This window comes from Humulus lupulus, chromosome 5 (assembly GCF_963169125.1).
Source record: "Humulus lupulus chromosome 5, drHumLupu1.1, whole genome shotgun sequence".
Lineage (NCBI taxonomy): Eukaryota > Viridiplantae > Streptophyta > Magnoliopsida > Rosales > Cannabaceae > Humulus > Humulus lupulus.
Window position 1 is genome coordinate 160,684,386 of NC_084797.1, and position 15,313 is coordinate 160,699,698.

Here is a 15,313-nt window from a genome sequence, read left to right on the forward strand (position 1 = left end):
CGATCGAACAAACCTCGGGAATACAGGGGGACGCGATATATTGCCTGGGGTGGGCGATATATCGGCTCCATGAGTATAGTTTTGAAAGTTTGACTTTTTGAATTTTAAAAATAGCCTTAACCACTTAGACCTGCCTTTGAACGATTTTGACCGAGTTCTTGGTGTTAGTTGAACGAAAATTCAAATATTTTTCATTTTATAATAATTTATTTATTCAAATTAAAAGGGGTCAGTTTCACTCTTTGAACTCTATAAATAGGACCTAGTGCTCAGCCATTTTCTTCATTCTTCACGCATAAGATCAGAGCCTCCAAGGTGCTAGTGTTACTATAGAGAGATACACTTGGGTTTTGGGTTAAAGCTTTATAATTCTAAGCTTTTATAAACACTTGGGAAGTGAGAAATAGTGAGATTTCGGTATTGAGGTTTAGACCAATCCATAAGGTCATTCAAGGTATTCCTATTCCTTAAGTCTAGTTCTTTATAATTCTTTAGTTTCTTTTATTCAGATCCTAACTCTTGTTATTGATTCTTGATTAGGTGTTTAAGTTATTGAAACTTAAGGTCCTTCTTGGTAAGTTTCTTTTGGATGGTTTAATTCCCATATTCATCTTTATTTTTTAAAGGTTCTCACCCTTTTCTACTGTTGGTTTATAGGAGTTTCCAAATCCTGTTCTTGTTCCCAAATATCCCGGCTTTTGGTAAGGAAAATAGGATAGACTTTATGTGCTTATATGTTATGTTTATGTTATGTTATGATATGTATATGTATAATATGTTTTATAGTCCTTGGGCATATGACTTGTCTAGCTAGCAAGCCCCAATAATTTATGGGCATATGACTTGCTTAGACAGCAAGCCCCACAAAACTTATGGGCATATGACTTGCATAGTTAACAAGCCCCAAGAAGTATGATGGCCATTGTAGTCCTATATGATATATGTTTTTATAGTATATGTTTATGTTATAGCCTTATGTTTATGATTTACGTTATATGATCATTAGTAGATTTTCCTTGGTGGGCATTAGGCTCACTCCTTTATTTTTAGTGTGATGTAGGAAAATAGATATGGAGGCGGAAGGATTCTCGGTGGCTTGGCTTGTGTGTTGAGGATGAATAGAATGAATGGACTGCGTGTCGATCGAGGACGACGTTATTTATTTTTTAGTCTTTTAAATTATGATTTCTTAATGTAATTCCACAATTAGTATTTAAAATTTTGTTTTATGTTTTGTAAACAATGGGATCCCATACCCTATCACATTTTATTTTACACTTTTATGTTATTGATAGAATATTATTTTAGAGTTTCAATAAAGTTATGATTATTTCTTATGTATGTTTTATTTAAAATAGTAGCTATGTCTAGTAGTTTTTTAATGGAAACTGTCCATTTGCATGAAGTTCTCCTTGATACACATGCTCAAGCTCCAAATCTATCCGCCAATGTAAGTGTTTATGCTATAGTTATTATGTTTATGTGTTTAGCTAACGTTTTAGCCTTATGTCACTACAAGAAAAAACAATATTCATAACACTTAAAAACTGCTGACCGGGAGTATTGATAACGCTTTTGAAAAGGCTAACATAGCCCCTGTTATTAAAAGTCTTGTCTTTTCTATAACAGTATTCGAATGTTATGTTCGATGTTATCTTACACAATTCAATAACACCTTTTTAATTGCTATAATATTCAAATAATAACATTTAGTTAGAGTATTTGGTTATAAATTTGAAGTTTAATCTTAATACTTTATGCATAACACTTTCCAACTGTTATGAAAATTGTTATATTTGATCATTTTATAATGTTTTTAGTTCATTCGATTATATAAATCATAACTTTTGTCCCAATTATAATATATTATACAAAACAACCATAATTATTGTAAATTCTCCCAACAATAACATTTTGTTATTTTGTAGTATGCATTTTTAATTGTTGTAAAAAGTTTTTATTATTGTATTTTGATTAAAAAAATCACAATTGATCACAAGTGTAATATTAAATAGATCAAAAAATCTAAAATATTCAATATATATGATGGACCATGAGTATTTTTACATTTGAAGACGAAGTACTTCAAACCATGACACTGTCCACTTCAAAAGTTCTTAGTTCTAACTTGAGTTTGAAAGCATACATAATAAAATTCTTTAGTCTTGCACATCTTTTCCTTCAAAAGTAAAAAACAAAAACATAACAAGATACACAAAAAGTAAACCATGAAGCTCGCTCCACCCTCCAATTCATCATCCATTCCATTGTGCACTTGTCTTTGTTGTGAGGTTGATTTGCTTAGCTACACAAGAGTTTAAATAATTAATGCTTAAACTTAGAGTTAATAGTAAACTAAAAGAGTACAAAAAGAAAGAAAGTTAATAACCTCATTACGACTTTATAAGCTGGCCATGCAATTACACTAACTACAGCACATAGGCATGAAAGATTGAAGATTTATGCTTGGTAAAATACTCATTAGAAAAGTTAGCTCAAACACTTTATGATTATGAAATGAAAATGCAAATGATACACCAACCAAACATATAAATATATATATATATATATACAATACAACAACTAATTTATAAAGAAAATCCAATAACATAGACACATGAACTAGAATTAGATCAAATATAAAGTTCCAAATAACAAGAGTAATGAAACACCACAAAGAGTACAAAGCATAAACTAAGCACAACGATAGAAGTCAAAGATAAATGTATTTCTAAGAATGAGACAAATTAAAAGAATTTAACAATATGGTATTTAAAAGAAAAGGAAAGAGACTTGACAAGATGCTCATTCAAATAAGCATAGATTCTTTACTACAGCAACAAAGAATCTACTTCACTAATGTAGTAAACATAGGACAAATTATATCCTCAACCAGAATACCAATATCAACATCATGGAAACACAATATAAAAAAAAAATATATATATATACAGCAAGCTAAATCTGAATATAGCAAACATGGCAGCACAATGTTAGAAAAATATACAACAAACTTTGAAAAAGTAATGTGAGTCTGCAAAGATTTACATAGAATGAGAAATTTAAATCTACAAAGGTGTTCAATAACTTCAGCACTGAGAAGAAACATAAATAGATTGTTAGTAAATAAAAGCCAAATAATGAAATCTTCCAATCCAAATTTTAAATCACACTAGGAGATGCAATTCACCCTGAAAAATAAAATCAACCCTTTACCACATCATTGTGGCAGTCATCTTTTTCATATTTCCACACTTACTACAAGGACAACAAATATAGTTTGGATCTTTGGCATGATCCAAACTAAATTTAAGAAACTCATCGACCAATTTTATATATTCCACTAACAACCTATCGGCTGACAAACATTCCTTTTCCATATTGTGCCTATTTGTTTTAATAAAAGATTCAAATTATGAAAATAAAATAAGCATACAAAACAAAACTAAGTATAAAAAAATCGACTAAAAATCGGACAGCATATTCCCTAATTTACTAGCCTAGCCATCTGTCACAATCAACACCAACAATTCAAACAAATCAAGCAACACATAGGTTTTCATCCATATACCACTGCAACACACAGAATTCTCAAAACCTACTTCACTAAGACATGCAAGTTTTAAACCTTCCGTTATCACCACAGAACACAGAATTCCCAGAACCTACTTCACTATGGATGAATATCTAAGATATTCAAACTCCACTAAAGTTATACAAATTCTATTCAAAATTATAAAAGATTGAAAATTAAAAAAAAAAATCAAATACAACATACCTCTTGCCATTAGCTACCAATCCAATGCTTTACAAGAATCACCAAAGCATTTATAAATCATAAACACATTATAAAAACTACCACTAAAAAATCTTCCACAAACAAAATATAAATTTAAAGTAACTGGATCCTAACCAAAAAAAAAAAGAAGGGAAACAAGGCAAAGGATAATCAAACAATCACAAAGAATATATATATATTTATATGGAATTTTAACAAAAGAGTATTGTTAATTCCCATTACAATTACCAGCTAGCAAAATGTACTTAACAAAGAGTTGAACACCCTCTCTCTCTCCATTTCGTGTATGATAAAAACAAGAAGAAAATCAGAAAAAAAAAAGTGAATGCCATCACTTTTGAACAAAATGAAAGGAAATGAATGCAAACTTAATCAAGAAAATTATGACATTTAAACTATTCATATCTTATACTCACATCAAAATCAAAAAAAAATTTCGATCTTGCTTTCTTGAATTATCACATATAACTTCTCAGCATCTCAAGTCCTAGCAATAGGAATTTATTCAATAAATATCAATACTATAAAATTAAAAAATCATATGAGAACTTTTATCAAATAGATTGTGTGTGCTCTTCTATACTAAAAATATGACCAATAACTAAATCAAACAATAATGCATAAATACATCTCAAACTATACACGATCATCAATTAAATATAATTTTATCTTAGAGGAACCTTTCATCAAACAAATTCAAGACACACAAATAGTACTTATTTTCACAATGATCCTTTGTGTCAAGTAAAGCTTCACCAATCAATATATGAACTAAAAGTGGTTGAACATGAACATAATCCAGAAATTCCAAGAGCTAATAACCAAAAACATATTCTCATAGCTAAGAACATCAAAATAAAAAGCTGAGAAAGAACAACAAAGAGGCATAATTGGGTGTAAAATGGATGTTTATGAAGCTGGTACATATTGAGGCATTTTAACAAGCATGTTATGTGCAAACCTAAGAAGTACAAAGGAAAGAAAATATTCAAAACATCCCTAAAATCAGTTTGGAGATGTAGATTCTCCCTCAAAACATCATTATGACAAAGCAGAACCATAAATCTAAATAAAAAAACATAAATAAAAATCCCCAAATTATATAACTTAATAGACAAAATCAATTCTCAGTCACAAGAAATAGATATTAAAAACATAATGTTGAATATTATACTTTAAAAAGATATAACAAGAAGGGATATCACTAATAAATAGAAATAACATGTGATAATAAAAAAATAAACCCAAGTCAAGTTTTCATAAATACAAAACATGATATACAAAAGAACAGTTGTAGTTATGGCCTTTGACTAGATATTGATGATGTAACGACCCAACTATTCTAGACCTTGGACCATTAATAACTACTATACTAATCTTAAGAAAACGTACATATGAAATAACCATAACTTTATTTAAAAACTGTAAAGTAAAGGTTAAATACATAAAAATTCATTTAGGATATGGGATCCCATTGTTTTGAAAATAAAACAAAACATAACTTAAATAAATTGGTTACAAAATTAAGTGCAGAAAAATAATACAAAGAAATCATAACTAAAAGACTAACAAAAAAAAACTTCATCCTCTAATCGAACGCTCAGTCCATCGATTCCATCCTGCCTCAGTACACATCCCCAAGCTGCCAAGAATCTTTCTGCCGCCATAACTATTATCCTGCACATATAAAACATAAAAGAATGACCCTAATGCCTAGCAAGGAAAATCTAACACATAATTCATATACATAAAATTCATAACGTAGCATATAATAAAACATATCATAAACATATGTCACACATACTATAATGGCCATTATTACTTGGGGTCCCATAACTAAACAAGTCATATGCCCATTAGATTTGTGGGGCTTGCTAGCTAAGCAAGTCATATGCCCATAAATTTATTGGGGCTTGTTAGTGTACAGGTCATATGCCCAAGTCTACAAACATACATAACACACAACACATAAATCATAAGATAACATACGGCATAACACATAATATCCTATCCTATTTTCCTTACCAATATACCGGGATGATGAGAACAAAGTCGGGATTTTGGAACACTCCTAAAAACCATAATATAGAGGTGAGTATTCTAAAAGAAATCGATGAATGAACTAAAAACCACCGAGAATATTCTTACCGACAAGAAACCTCAAGTTCGAAGAACTTAGATGCCTAACCAAGAATAGAGAAGACTGAGTTAGGACTATAAAACTAATGAAACAATACTGAAAGGAACTAAGAATAGGAATACCTTTGAAATTGCTATGATCGAACTACACCTCGAAACCGAAATACACACTATGAACCTTACTTCCCAAGTGTTTATTAAGCTTATAATGTTTAAGCGTATAACCCCAATCCAAGTGTTTATCACTCTATAGTCTCACTAGCACATGGAAGGCTCTGATCAATGCTTGAAGAATGAATGAAAAGGCTTGGTGCTAGGTCCTATTTATAGAGTTCTAAGAATAAAAATCTTCTTTTTGGCTTTGAATAAAAATAATAAATTTAATTGAAAATATTTGAATATCCTTCAGCCAAAGGCTTAGGAATTGGTCAAAATTTTCAGAGAGATTTAAGGATTCAAAGCTTGATTTTTAAAATAATAAAAACAAATGGAATCCTAACTTCTAACTCCCTAAATCTCGTAACTCTAAACTCCCCTGCAGTAAAATCAACATATCTAGAGCTGTAGAACTTCAATTTGGACTCTCTTTATACCGTTAGAAAGATAATTAAATTATCTACAACTTTCTAGAAATAATCTTTTTCGAAATTCATAATATAACTGGGTCAAAAACAGGTCAGAAGTTACAGTACCCTAAAGTTACGAAAAATCTATTTACAACCTAATCCACAAATAAATAAAATTGTGACAAATATCATGCTCCTATCACATTTTGGTGAAGACTAAGTCTTATATTTCTCTTATTTTATCATTAAAATAATAATTCCTTAATAATCATACATATGACAAGTGTCATATTCCTATTGGCTCTATCTAAACCTTAGGTTATAATAATGATCATATTAATAACCAGCAATATTAATCAAACCTTATGTTATAATTAATATTCTTAAACTATAGGTTAAACTTATAAAATCCATAACTATTACTAGGAGTTTCCAACTAAGTCCCGGCTTGAACCAAAATCCATAGTAATAAACATACTATAACTACTACTACTACTACTACTACTACTACTACTACTAACTAGCTAAGTAAATTCTGGGACTCTACAGATGATGAAAAAAGATGTTATGACTAGAAGCTTTATTTGTGATTTTATTTTAATTCTTTTGTTGGTAACAATTGGTGTAACTTTCGTACTTACTATCTATGGGATGAAATAAAGGGAGCACAACACGATGAGATATCAATTCCAACTACCTCCATGGCATGGCAATTGCACAAAAAAAAAAAAAAAAAAAACTCAAAGGAAAACAATTGCAATACCTTCATCAGGTTATATAGATTATAATATGAGACAAGTTGAGATCACATGGCATCTACTTTCACAAGGCAATGCATGAATGCTATACTATAATTTTTATAGACTTATAATGAAATATCAAAGGATAAAGTTGCAAGTGGAAATAGTAATTATATGAAAACATAAAGAATTACTAGGAAAAAGATATATTAAAGCATAAATAAGACCACATCAACAAAGAAAACGTCAAATGAAGAGCCCAATATCATGATAAACTCTCAAGTCATGACTACTAAAATATGTAGTATCCTGAGGAAATAAAAAAAGAAATAGCACTACTACAAAAATTACATGATAAGTCGGTTAAAAACTGACATATGAATGTTCATAAGTCGGTTGGGAACTGACTTCCCATGCAGTGACTTATGATGTAAAAATGTGGTAGATCAGTTGGCGCCAAACCGACATCTGGTGTAAGACATGGTACGTCGGTAGAAAACCGACATCTGGTGTAAGACATGGTACGTCAGTTGCAAACCGACCTCTAGTGTAAGACATGATATGTCGGTTCACAGCCGACTTATGGTGTAGATATCTATTGTTAGTTTTAGTAGAACCGACTTATGGTGTTTTTTTCTTAAAAAGTGTATTACGCCCAAAACAAATCATGTTTTTTATACAAACAAACTGAACAAAACAAAACATATATCACAATAATATAAAATACTAGAATTTGAACTAAGTATCTAAAATAACGAGTCTTAAGTTAATTACAAAATGACTCATATAAGCATTGTAAACTATAGTTGGACAACAAAAGTGTGTATATCTTCAAGAAAGTTTAAGTTAACATTGTAAGTATATCTCATTAAAAGTCTAAGTTAACAAAAGTGGGTGGACCTATGTAGTACTCATCAAATCCATGACGCATTGTGCCCATTCTTCACGTACTTCATTGATCTCATCCTTTGTGTAATAGTTCTTCCCGCCACACTAAAACAAAATTCATTGCATGAGTTGAATTAATATACTTAATCTTAAGGTAAAGCTAGAACTTTAATAATGAATATTTTCACTTACGTTACTAGTTAGCCATCGCATTGAAAACTCATTTGTCACGAAGTCCTTCATCATCCTCATAACATAGAACCCACATTGTACTGATTGTAATGGTTGACGAGGACACTTAACTGTTCTCCACGCGACTTCTTTAGTTTTTGCATTATTTGTGCGTAAATGTTGAAAGACACTAAATAATAATAACATAAACATTTAGATGTTAATTTTAAATGAATTAAAGAGTATGCAGTTAATTGGTTAGATTTTTACCGAGAAATGAGAGATTTGATTTCATCTGGTGGAAAATTGTGAAGAGAATCCAGGAAATAGCACAATTGGTGATCAAAATCAATTATTATAAGCATCCAATGCTTTCTAACATAAACACAAAAATATTTCATTATTAATATTATATATATTCACTAACAAAATACTAAAAGTAAAAAACTTACCCCTTATGATATGGCAACAACCACATCTGACCCCGATTTGAATCAATCATACACTTTGATACCCATTCAACTCGTTCTTCTTCAGTGGATCCAACATTTGATAACCACATTGGCTCAACAAAACGAAAAAAGTGACTGATCTCTCTTTTCACTAATTGGAAGTATAAAATCCTACATAAAAAATATATCTCTGTTAAATTTATAAAATAAGTTATGAATAAACTTATAATTATTTTAAAAATATTTGATACCTGATATATAACGATACACATGATGCTCCAATCTCTTCCATTAAGCCAACATGGACTATATCTTCTTGTAAGATATATAAATCATTCTCAATTAAAATAAAGAGATATAGGAATGATGGTTGAATATAGAGTAATAAGAGTGAACATAGTAAGAATAGCAACCTGTATACCAATAAACATAATTTAGCAGGCAAAATAGAACAAATTGTCAAGCGAAGTAGCAACTACCAACAAAATATCATTCTATAATATAGTTCATTTCTGTATAAATATGTTACCACAAAAGGTTTTTGAGGATTGAACTGATCTTCTACACCTTCATTTAGACCCAAGTAGAAGTACTTGCGATTGATGAATACACCGCTGCAGAATATCAAAAGCATACATTTTCAAGCTGGCAACTACATATTAAACAACAATGAAATATAGTCTAGTGGGCATCAAACCTGCCAATAGCTCCAATGAGACACATGAGAAAGAGGGTTCCAAAAAGTGTAAGTATAAGTTTGTCAAGTTTTCTCTCTAGTGTACTTCTTTTGGAAGGAACATTCATGGCATTCATCATTACCTGCAAAAATTCAATTGAAAGGTAAATCAAATTGGCAAGTGACAGAAAAGAAGAATAAGGAAGAGGTACCACAGAAAGAAAACAACAGTGCAAGTGATAAATAATTCTAGAATTTCATAACCTCTAGGTGCAAAGGAAACAAGTACAATGAAGAACCACCACCACATGGCAGAGGTACCACAGCAAATAATAATAAAATAACAGTGCAAGTGACATATAATTCTAGAATTTCATAACCAGTTGCAAAGCAAACAAGTAAAATGGACACATGGCAGCAAACCTAATTTTATTTAAAAGGCCAATGGAGCTCAAAATCCACTCAATCCTATCCCAAGTAAAGAACACATTAGCACCACTTCTAATAACCATTTATACAAAGGCCTTGCTACAATAAAACAGTTAGTATAGGCTTTTATAGCTCACAGGAATTCTTGGAAACGAACCTTTGTTTCATGACCTGAGAACATAACAGCCCCAACAATATACTCAGTGTTCCTTAGACTGCATCCCTGATTACACATGATAAAGTCCCAATGTCAATTCATAGTAATTATATTAAATTAAACTCGATATGGATAAAACTCTGGGACAAAGAGACCAACAAGGTATTGCTTTCAGATTAATGACTGGCTTATATAAACCAAGATAAAGTATCTTCTACGTTCTACCAATATCAAAAAATTTAGAAGAATTTGCGAGCAACATGGTGCTGCTTCATAAATTTTCCTGTCCATCATTCAAATACATTTGCAACAAACATTGATAGAATTGTAAGCAAGGGCAAGAACACAATCTTAATTAACTTTCTAAACCTCATATTGAAAAGAAAAAAAAAATGCAAGAGGAGAAATTAATCATGTCTTACTCTCAGCAGGAGTTGGTTTGGGGTGAGAGGTATAGTTTGCTTCTGAAAAATGAGATTGCCTGTGAAAGTGTATAATGAATTGTTTGGCTGCTCACACTGCACTTCACCTGCAATTTGGAAAAAATGCTTGTTTAAGTAGGTTGGTTGCACATGACTATAATTAGTTATATATTAAACCACTACAAAAATTAAAATCAATAGTAAAATCTACAGGTCTCATGGTTTTGTGATTGCCATTTTGTTTTTCTTTGTGATCAAGATTTATATAGCTAGCTTTAATGATTTAAGTTTGTAGCAAAATCTGGTACTATTGTCTAATTATGTGGGTACTTACAAATTTGCCAACATAACAGGCTCCAATATCACAGGTCTTGCTGCTGTATGACACTGGTTTACAAGAAGAAAATTAAAATAAGTACCAATTCAAATGTTAAGCTGGAGGAGAAAGCAAGATAAAATAGAATACAAAATTACATATGGTTGTCACAATCAAAATACAAAGACTGCATATAAAAGAACCTTTCTAAATGCATATATTGCAGCTAACTCTCCATCTGTTAAACATATACAAATATTTTCAACTAGTGTCCAATTAATGACCCCCTGAGCACATAAAAGCAAAGACCAATGTGATCCTTTTTAATATATACTGAATCCTTTTTAATTTAATAGACCACATGCATTAATAGTACTAATATAATATAATATAGATTTGATAGAACATTTTCTTTCCCATAATTATATTTCTGATGACAGTCATTATCAGCAAGTTTATGAAGAATAAAGTCCACTCTAAATAGTAATCAAGTGGTAAAACAGTCCAAATTCAACATGTTATACATATGATGTAAGCTATTGTACTTAAATGTATACTCTTCACTGTTATAACTTTTTGTTTTAGCAGTTATAGGTTTCTAACAATCCATTCTCAATTGGTATATTCAACTGGATTATAAATATAGCAAGCCTCTGCTGTTCAGCGCCGACCGTGTCAGTTTTTTAAAACACTTCATTTTCTCCAGATTAGTCTTCTCTCATTTCTCTGTTTTTCCTCTGTTCTAACATAGGACCACCGTTGAATCTATTAAGTATATATATACTAATTACATTTGCCTTCTCTATATATATATACAAAAAGAATATGTGTAGATGTTTGTCCTCATTATGATTATTATTATTAGACATAAAGTGAGCATAAGAAATAGATGTTATAAAGACTCTTCTAGAAGTCTCTACCTTCTTTTCTACGTATAGGTATATAACAACCAACTTTTATGAGTTCTATTAGCTAAATATCTATATCAGTATCTAAGCATATGAACATGTGACTTTGAAAAGATTATTTGAGATTAAAGACAAACATAATTTGTTAAATAACTAACTAATAATTAATATTTATCCATATATGTTGATAGTTTGTAAACAAAATCCCCTTCTAAAGTTCTAATTATACAAGTAAAATTCTGTAGAGAGAGAGAGTGGAAAAACTAGAAAGCTTCATTTTCATCACATCTTAACTTTTTTCTATCCTCCATAAGAAAAATAATTTGATCTCTAGATATTAGTGATTTTTATAAAACATAATAATAAAATCTGTGATATTTCTGGTAAAGAACAATCATGCATATCTTAATATACTATATATCGAAATGATTCACATGTTCATATGAATATATTCATATATATATATATATATATATACAGATCGATATGATAATGATGTGATTCAGTATTGGTTAATTTCGACACTGAATATCGACCAGTACCACACGTTTTTCTTTCCTAAAGAAACGTCAACATGACTTTTGATCACTACTACTTATCCTTTGGAGGGATCCAAAGGACAAAACTTAATGATGGTAATACATATCCTCACAATCAAAATCAAAATCAAATTCATCTCCATATATATAGACAAATTAAGAACAACCCAGAAATAAAAAACAGAAATAAAATGGATTAATCATTAACATAAATCTCAACATTAAAACTTATTTCACGCTTCCAACACTCTGCAGAATGATAAAAGCAATCAAGAGAAGCTATTTAAACTATCCATTTCAGTATCTAAAAGTTAAAAAGAACCATAATATTGTATATAAAATATAGATCATATAAACATAAATAAACTAAAAACGAATTTAGAACTCACGTACCGAACTCAATCTCTGAACTCAATCTCTTAATCCAAATCTATGTACCGAACCAACAGATTTTCCAATATCTAAACCAAAGCGCACCTTTGCGATTGGCCTTTTGTTATGCCCAAACCCGTGCGATTGCCGAGGATGCCGAAATTTGAAGAAGAAGGAGGCGATTCTAGAGAGGTTACAGTGAGAGTTGATGCCGAAGGGAGCTGAGATGATGAGATCGTGAAGCTGAGTGACCGGAGTTGGGGAGGGAGAGTCGCTGCAGTTTGGGTTGCTGGCGGAATGAAGAAGACGAGAAGAAATTTTTTTCGCGGGGGTGTACAGTGAAGAATAAGAGCGCGGGATCTTAATTTTATTTTCCACCCTAATTTTAACGTCTCCAATACCAAGCGACATATGATGTAGCATCATAAATCATTTGTAAAAGTGACTTATGATATTAAAACTAAAAATATATAATTTTAACATGGTAAGTTAGTGCATTAGCAATTGACATATGATGCAGCATGATATGTCTGTTCTAGAACTGACTTATGATGTTAAAATTAATAAATATATAACTTTAATATTTTATTTTAAAATTATAAATCTCCAACTTATTTAGTTTATTTTTTTTCAAATATTTATAAATATGTCATTTATAAATTAAAATATTTTCTTATTAAAAACTAAATTAAATTTTTTTAATTCCGAATAATTAATTAATTAATATTTAAAAAATTATAATATATGTAATATTAATAAGTATATATTTTTTATACTTATTGCATTCACAAATCAATTACATATATGTATTGTTTAATAAAGTAATATATTTTAAAATTCAAATAATACAAAAACAAATTAGACTGTCTTTAATAATATATTTTTATAATGACATGATAGGTCAGTCCATAGAACCGACTTACCATGTCATATGAAAAGTCAGTTCCTACACAACCGACCTTCCATGTCATTTAAAAAAATATTAATTAAATACATTAAAATATTTATAAAGTTTTTTTATTTTAAATTATAAATACTATATTCAATTAAAATATTTTTTCATTATAAAATATAATTATTTTTTATATTATAAATAATTGATTAATTTGATTCATCTATTTATATTTCAAAACATTATAATGTAGATTGACAAATATAAATTTTTTACATTTATTTCATACACTACTAAATAAATTATTGTATTTTAAAATTCAAATAATTTAAAATAAATAAAAATGTGACATGATAAGTCAGTTCATATAGTACCGACATACCATGTTAGAAATGTAGGACATAGTAAGTCAGTCCACACAGAACTGACCTCCATGATTAACATGGCAGGTCAGTTTTGCAGGAACCGACTTACTATGACATCTTCAAGCATGGGAGGTCGGTTCCTGCGTAACCGACCTCCCATGCTTACCTTTGTTATACACGATAAGTCGGTTCTGTGTAAACCGACTTATGAACATGTGGTAAGTCAGTTTAAGCAGAACCGACCTCTCATGGTCGATGACTGATGTCCAGATTGTAGTAGTGTAGAAAAATAAAATACCGAAAGCTTTTTCACAGAGCTTTTTCATCAATAAATTGAAATGAATTAACCAATTACTAGTCATATAGTCGCTGGTCTTTTGAGATAATTTAGTACAAATATAACAAAATTAAGGTGGGAATAAAACAAAAAATGAACTGGAGTACATTACCAACCATATTTAAAAGTAATATGATTTCAAAATGCCAAAAGCTTATTGATACAATTCCATGTAAGACAAAGTCCTGACATATCATACAGAACTCTAGTACTAGCGCTAGTTATAATAAATAAAAGTGAGATCAAGAAAAAGCTCAATATGGAATATAATAATATTTTCTAGTTATAAATTAAAACAGATACAGCTAGTAAAGACAAAGAACTAAATCTAAACATCTCACAAAAGTGTATATTATACATGTTTTTAATAATTTAAAAAAGTAGAAGCAGCAACACACACATGGTTCTTTGAGGTATTTTCACAAACACATGGTTTACATTGTATCAGTTTAATGGAATAATTACATATGATCAAAACTTAAATATCATCAATAATGAATACATTAATATATACCCAATAATAGAAAAGAACAAGAAATCAAATGCACAAAGTAAGATCTTTTGGAATTGGCAAGGCTGGGTACCAACATAAAATGAATAGCATATCAAAAAGAGAAAAATCTCATAAATCAACATTATGAACACTACCCTAGATATGAGATGCTTAGAGAGAGATACATACCTACAGGTTTAATGTGATGCTACACGGTAGACTTGATGGCAGGGTTCTAGTTCCAGCACTAACTTCCTCAAATGATGGTGTTAGTGACTTTCAGTAGCTGGGTTATGTACTGCGACCTGTAATGACACCTTAGAACAAATAATAAAACTTATCTAAAACTAAGGAAAAACAATTAAACAAAATGTTATGCACAAAAACGAATTAAGAACAAGAAATTTTCAAACAAGTTCTTCAACACGCAGCAAACCAACACTTTCACAACATTTGTTCTCTCAAAAGTTTCTCTCTTAACACATAAAAGCTCTTTGCTCTTTCTTGTATTCTAATGCTTACAACCTCTCTAATTTTTCTCACTATATCCTCTCCATTAGAAACAATTCCAACACAAACAAATATATGTATTGATATATTCAAAATGTTTTCATGATATTAAACTGAAATCTAAAAAAATAAAAGGAAAAGA

The 15,313-nt window shown here is 30.0% G+C and overlaps 2 protein-coding genes across 3 annotated transcripts; both read right to left on the reverse strand.

The window, feature by feature from the left end:
* Positions 1 to 7,991: 7,991 nt before the first annotated feature.
* On the reverse strand, positions 7,992 to 9,020 carry LOC133777794 (uncharacterized). Its single transcript, XM_062217535.1, has 5 exons — positions 9,007 to 9,020; positions 8,756 to 8,926; positions 8,574 to 8,678; positions 8,325 to 8,493; positions 7,992 to 8,237 (listed from the first exon to the last, which is right to left on the reverse strand). The coding sequence occupies exons 2-5, from the start codon at positions 8,863 to 8,865 to the stop codon at positions 8,145 to 8,147; spliced, it is 477 nt and encodes a 158-aa protein (XP_062073519.1). The 5' UTR covers positions 8,866 to 8,926; positions 9,007 to 9,020; the 3' UTR covers positions 7,992 to 8,144.
* A 1,414-nt stretch (positions 9,021 to 10,434) lies between these two features.
* On the reverse strand, positions 10,435 to 12,991 carry LOC133777795 (uncharacterized). 2 transcript variants are annotated; one of them, XR_009868835.1, is made up of 3 exons: positions 12,596 to 12,991; positions 10,774 to 10,826; positions 10,435 to 10,546 (listed from the first exon to the last, which is right to left on the reverse strand). XR_009868835.1 is itself a non-coding variant. In XM_062217536.1 (3 exons), exons 1-3 carry the CDS (start codon positions 12,983 to 12,985, stop codon positions 10,543 to 10,545), a joined length of 363 nt encoding a protein of 120 aa, XP_062073520.1. In that variant the 5' UTR covers positions 12,986 to 12,991; the 3' UTR covers positions 10,440 to 10,542. The 2 variants fall into 2 exon arrangements, 1 of the variants encoding a protein (XP_062073520.1); XM_062217536.1 differs by having other exon boundaries at positions 10,440 to 10,546; positions 12,680 to 12,991.
* Positions 12,992 to 15,313: the final 2,322 nt, after the last annotated feature.

Excerpts from the sequence above, each read along its gene's own strand:
- LOC133777794 (XM_062217535.1), bottom strand. The coding sequence starts at position 8,865 with ATGTGGTTATCAAATGTTGGATCCACTGAAGAAGAACGAGTTGAATGG. Across the intron at positions 8,679-8,755 it reads TTGTTGCCATATCATAAGGG|AAAGCATTGGATGCTTATAA; the intron begins GTAAGTTTTTTA and ends TGTTTATGTTAG. Across the intron at positions 8,238-8,324 it reads TGCGATGGCTAACTAGTAAC|TGTGGCGGGAAGAACTATTA; the intron begins GTAAGTGAAAAT and ends ATTTTGTTTTAG.
- LOC133777795 (XM_062217536.1), bottom strand. The coding sequence starts at position 12,985 with ATGTCGCTTGGTATTGGAGACGTTAAAATTAGGGTGGAAAATAAAATT. Across the intron at positions 10,827-12,679 it reads ACAAAAGGCCAATCGCAAAG|TGTCATACAGCAGCAAGACC; the intron begins GTGCGCTTTGGT and ends CTTGTAAACCAG.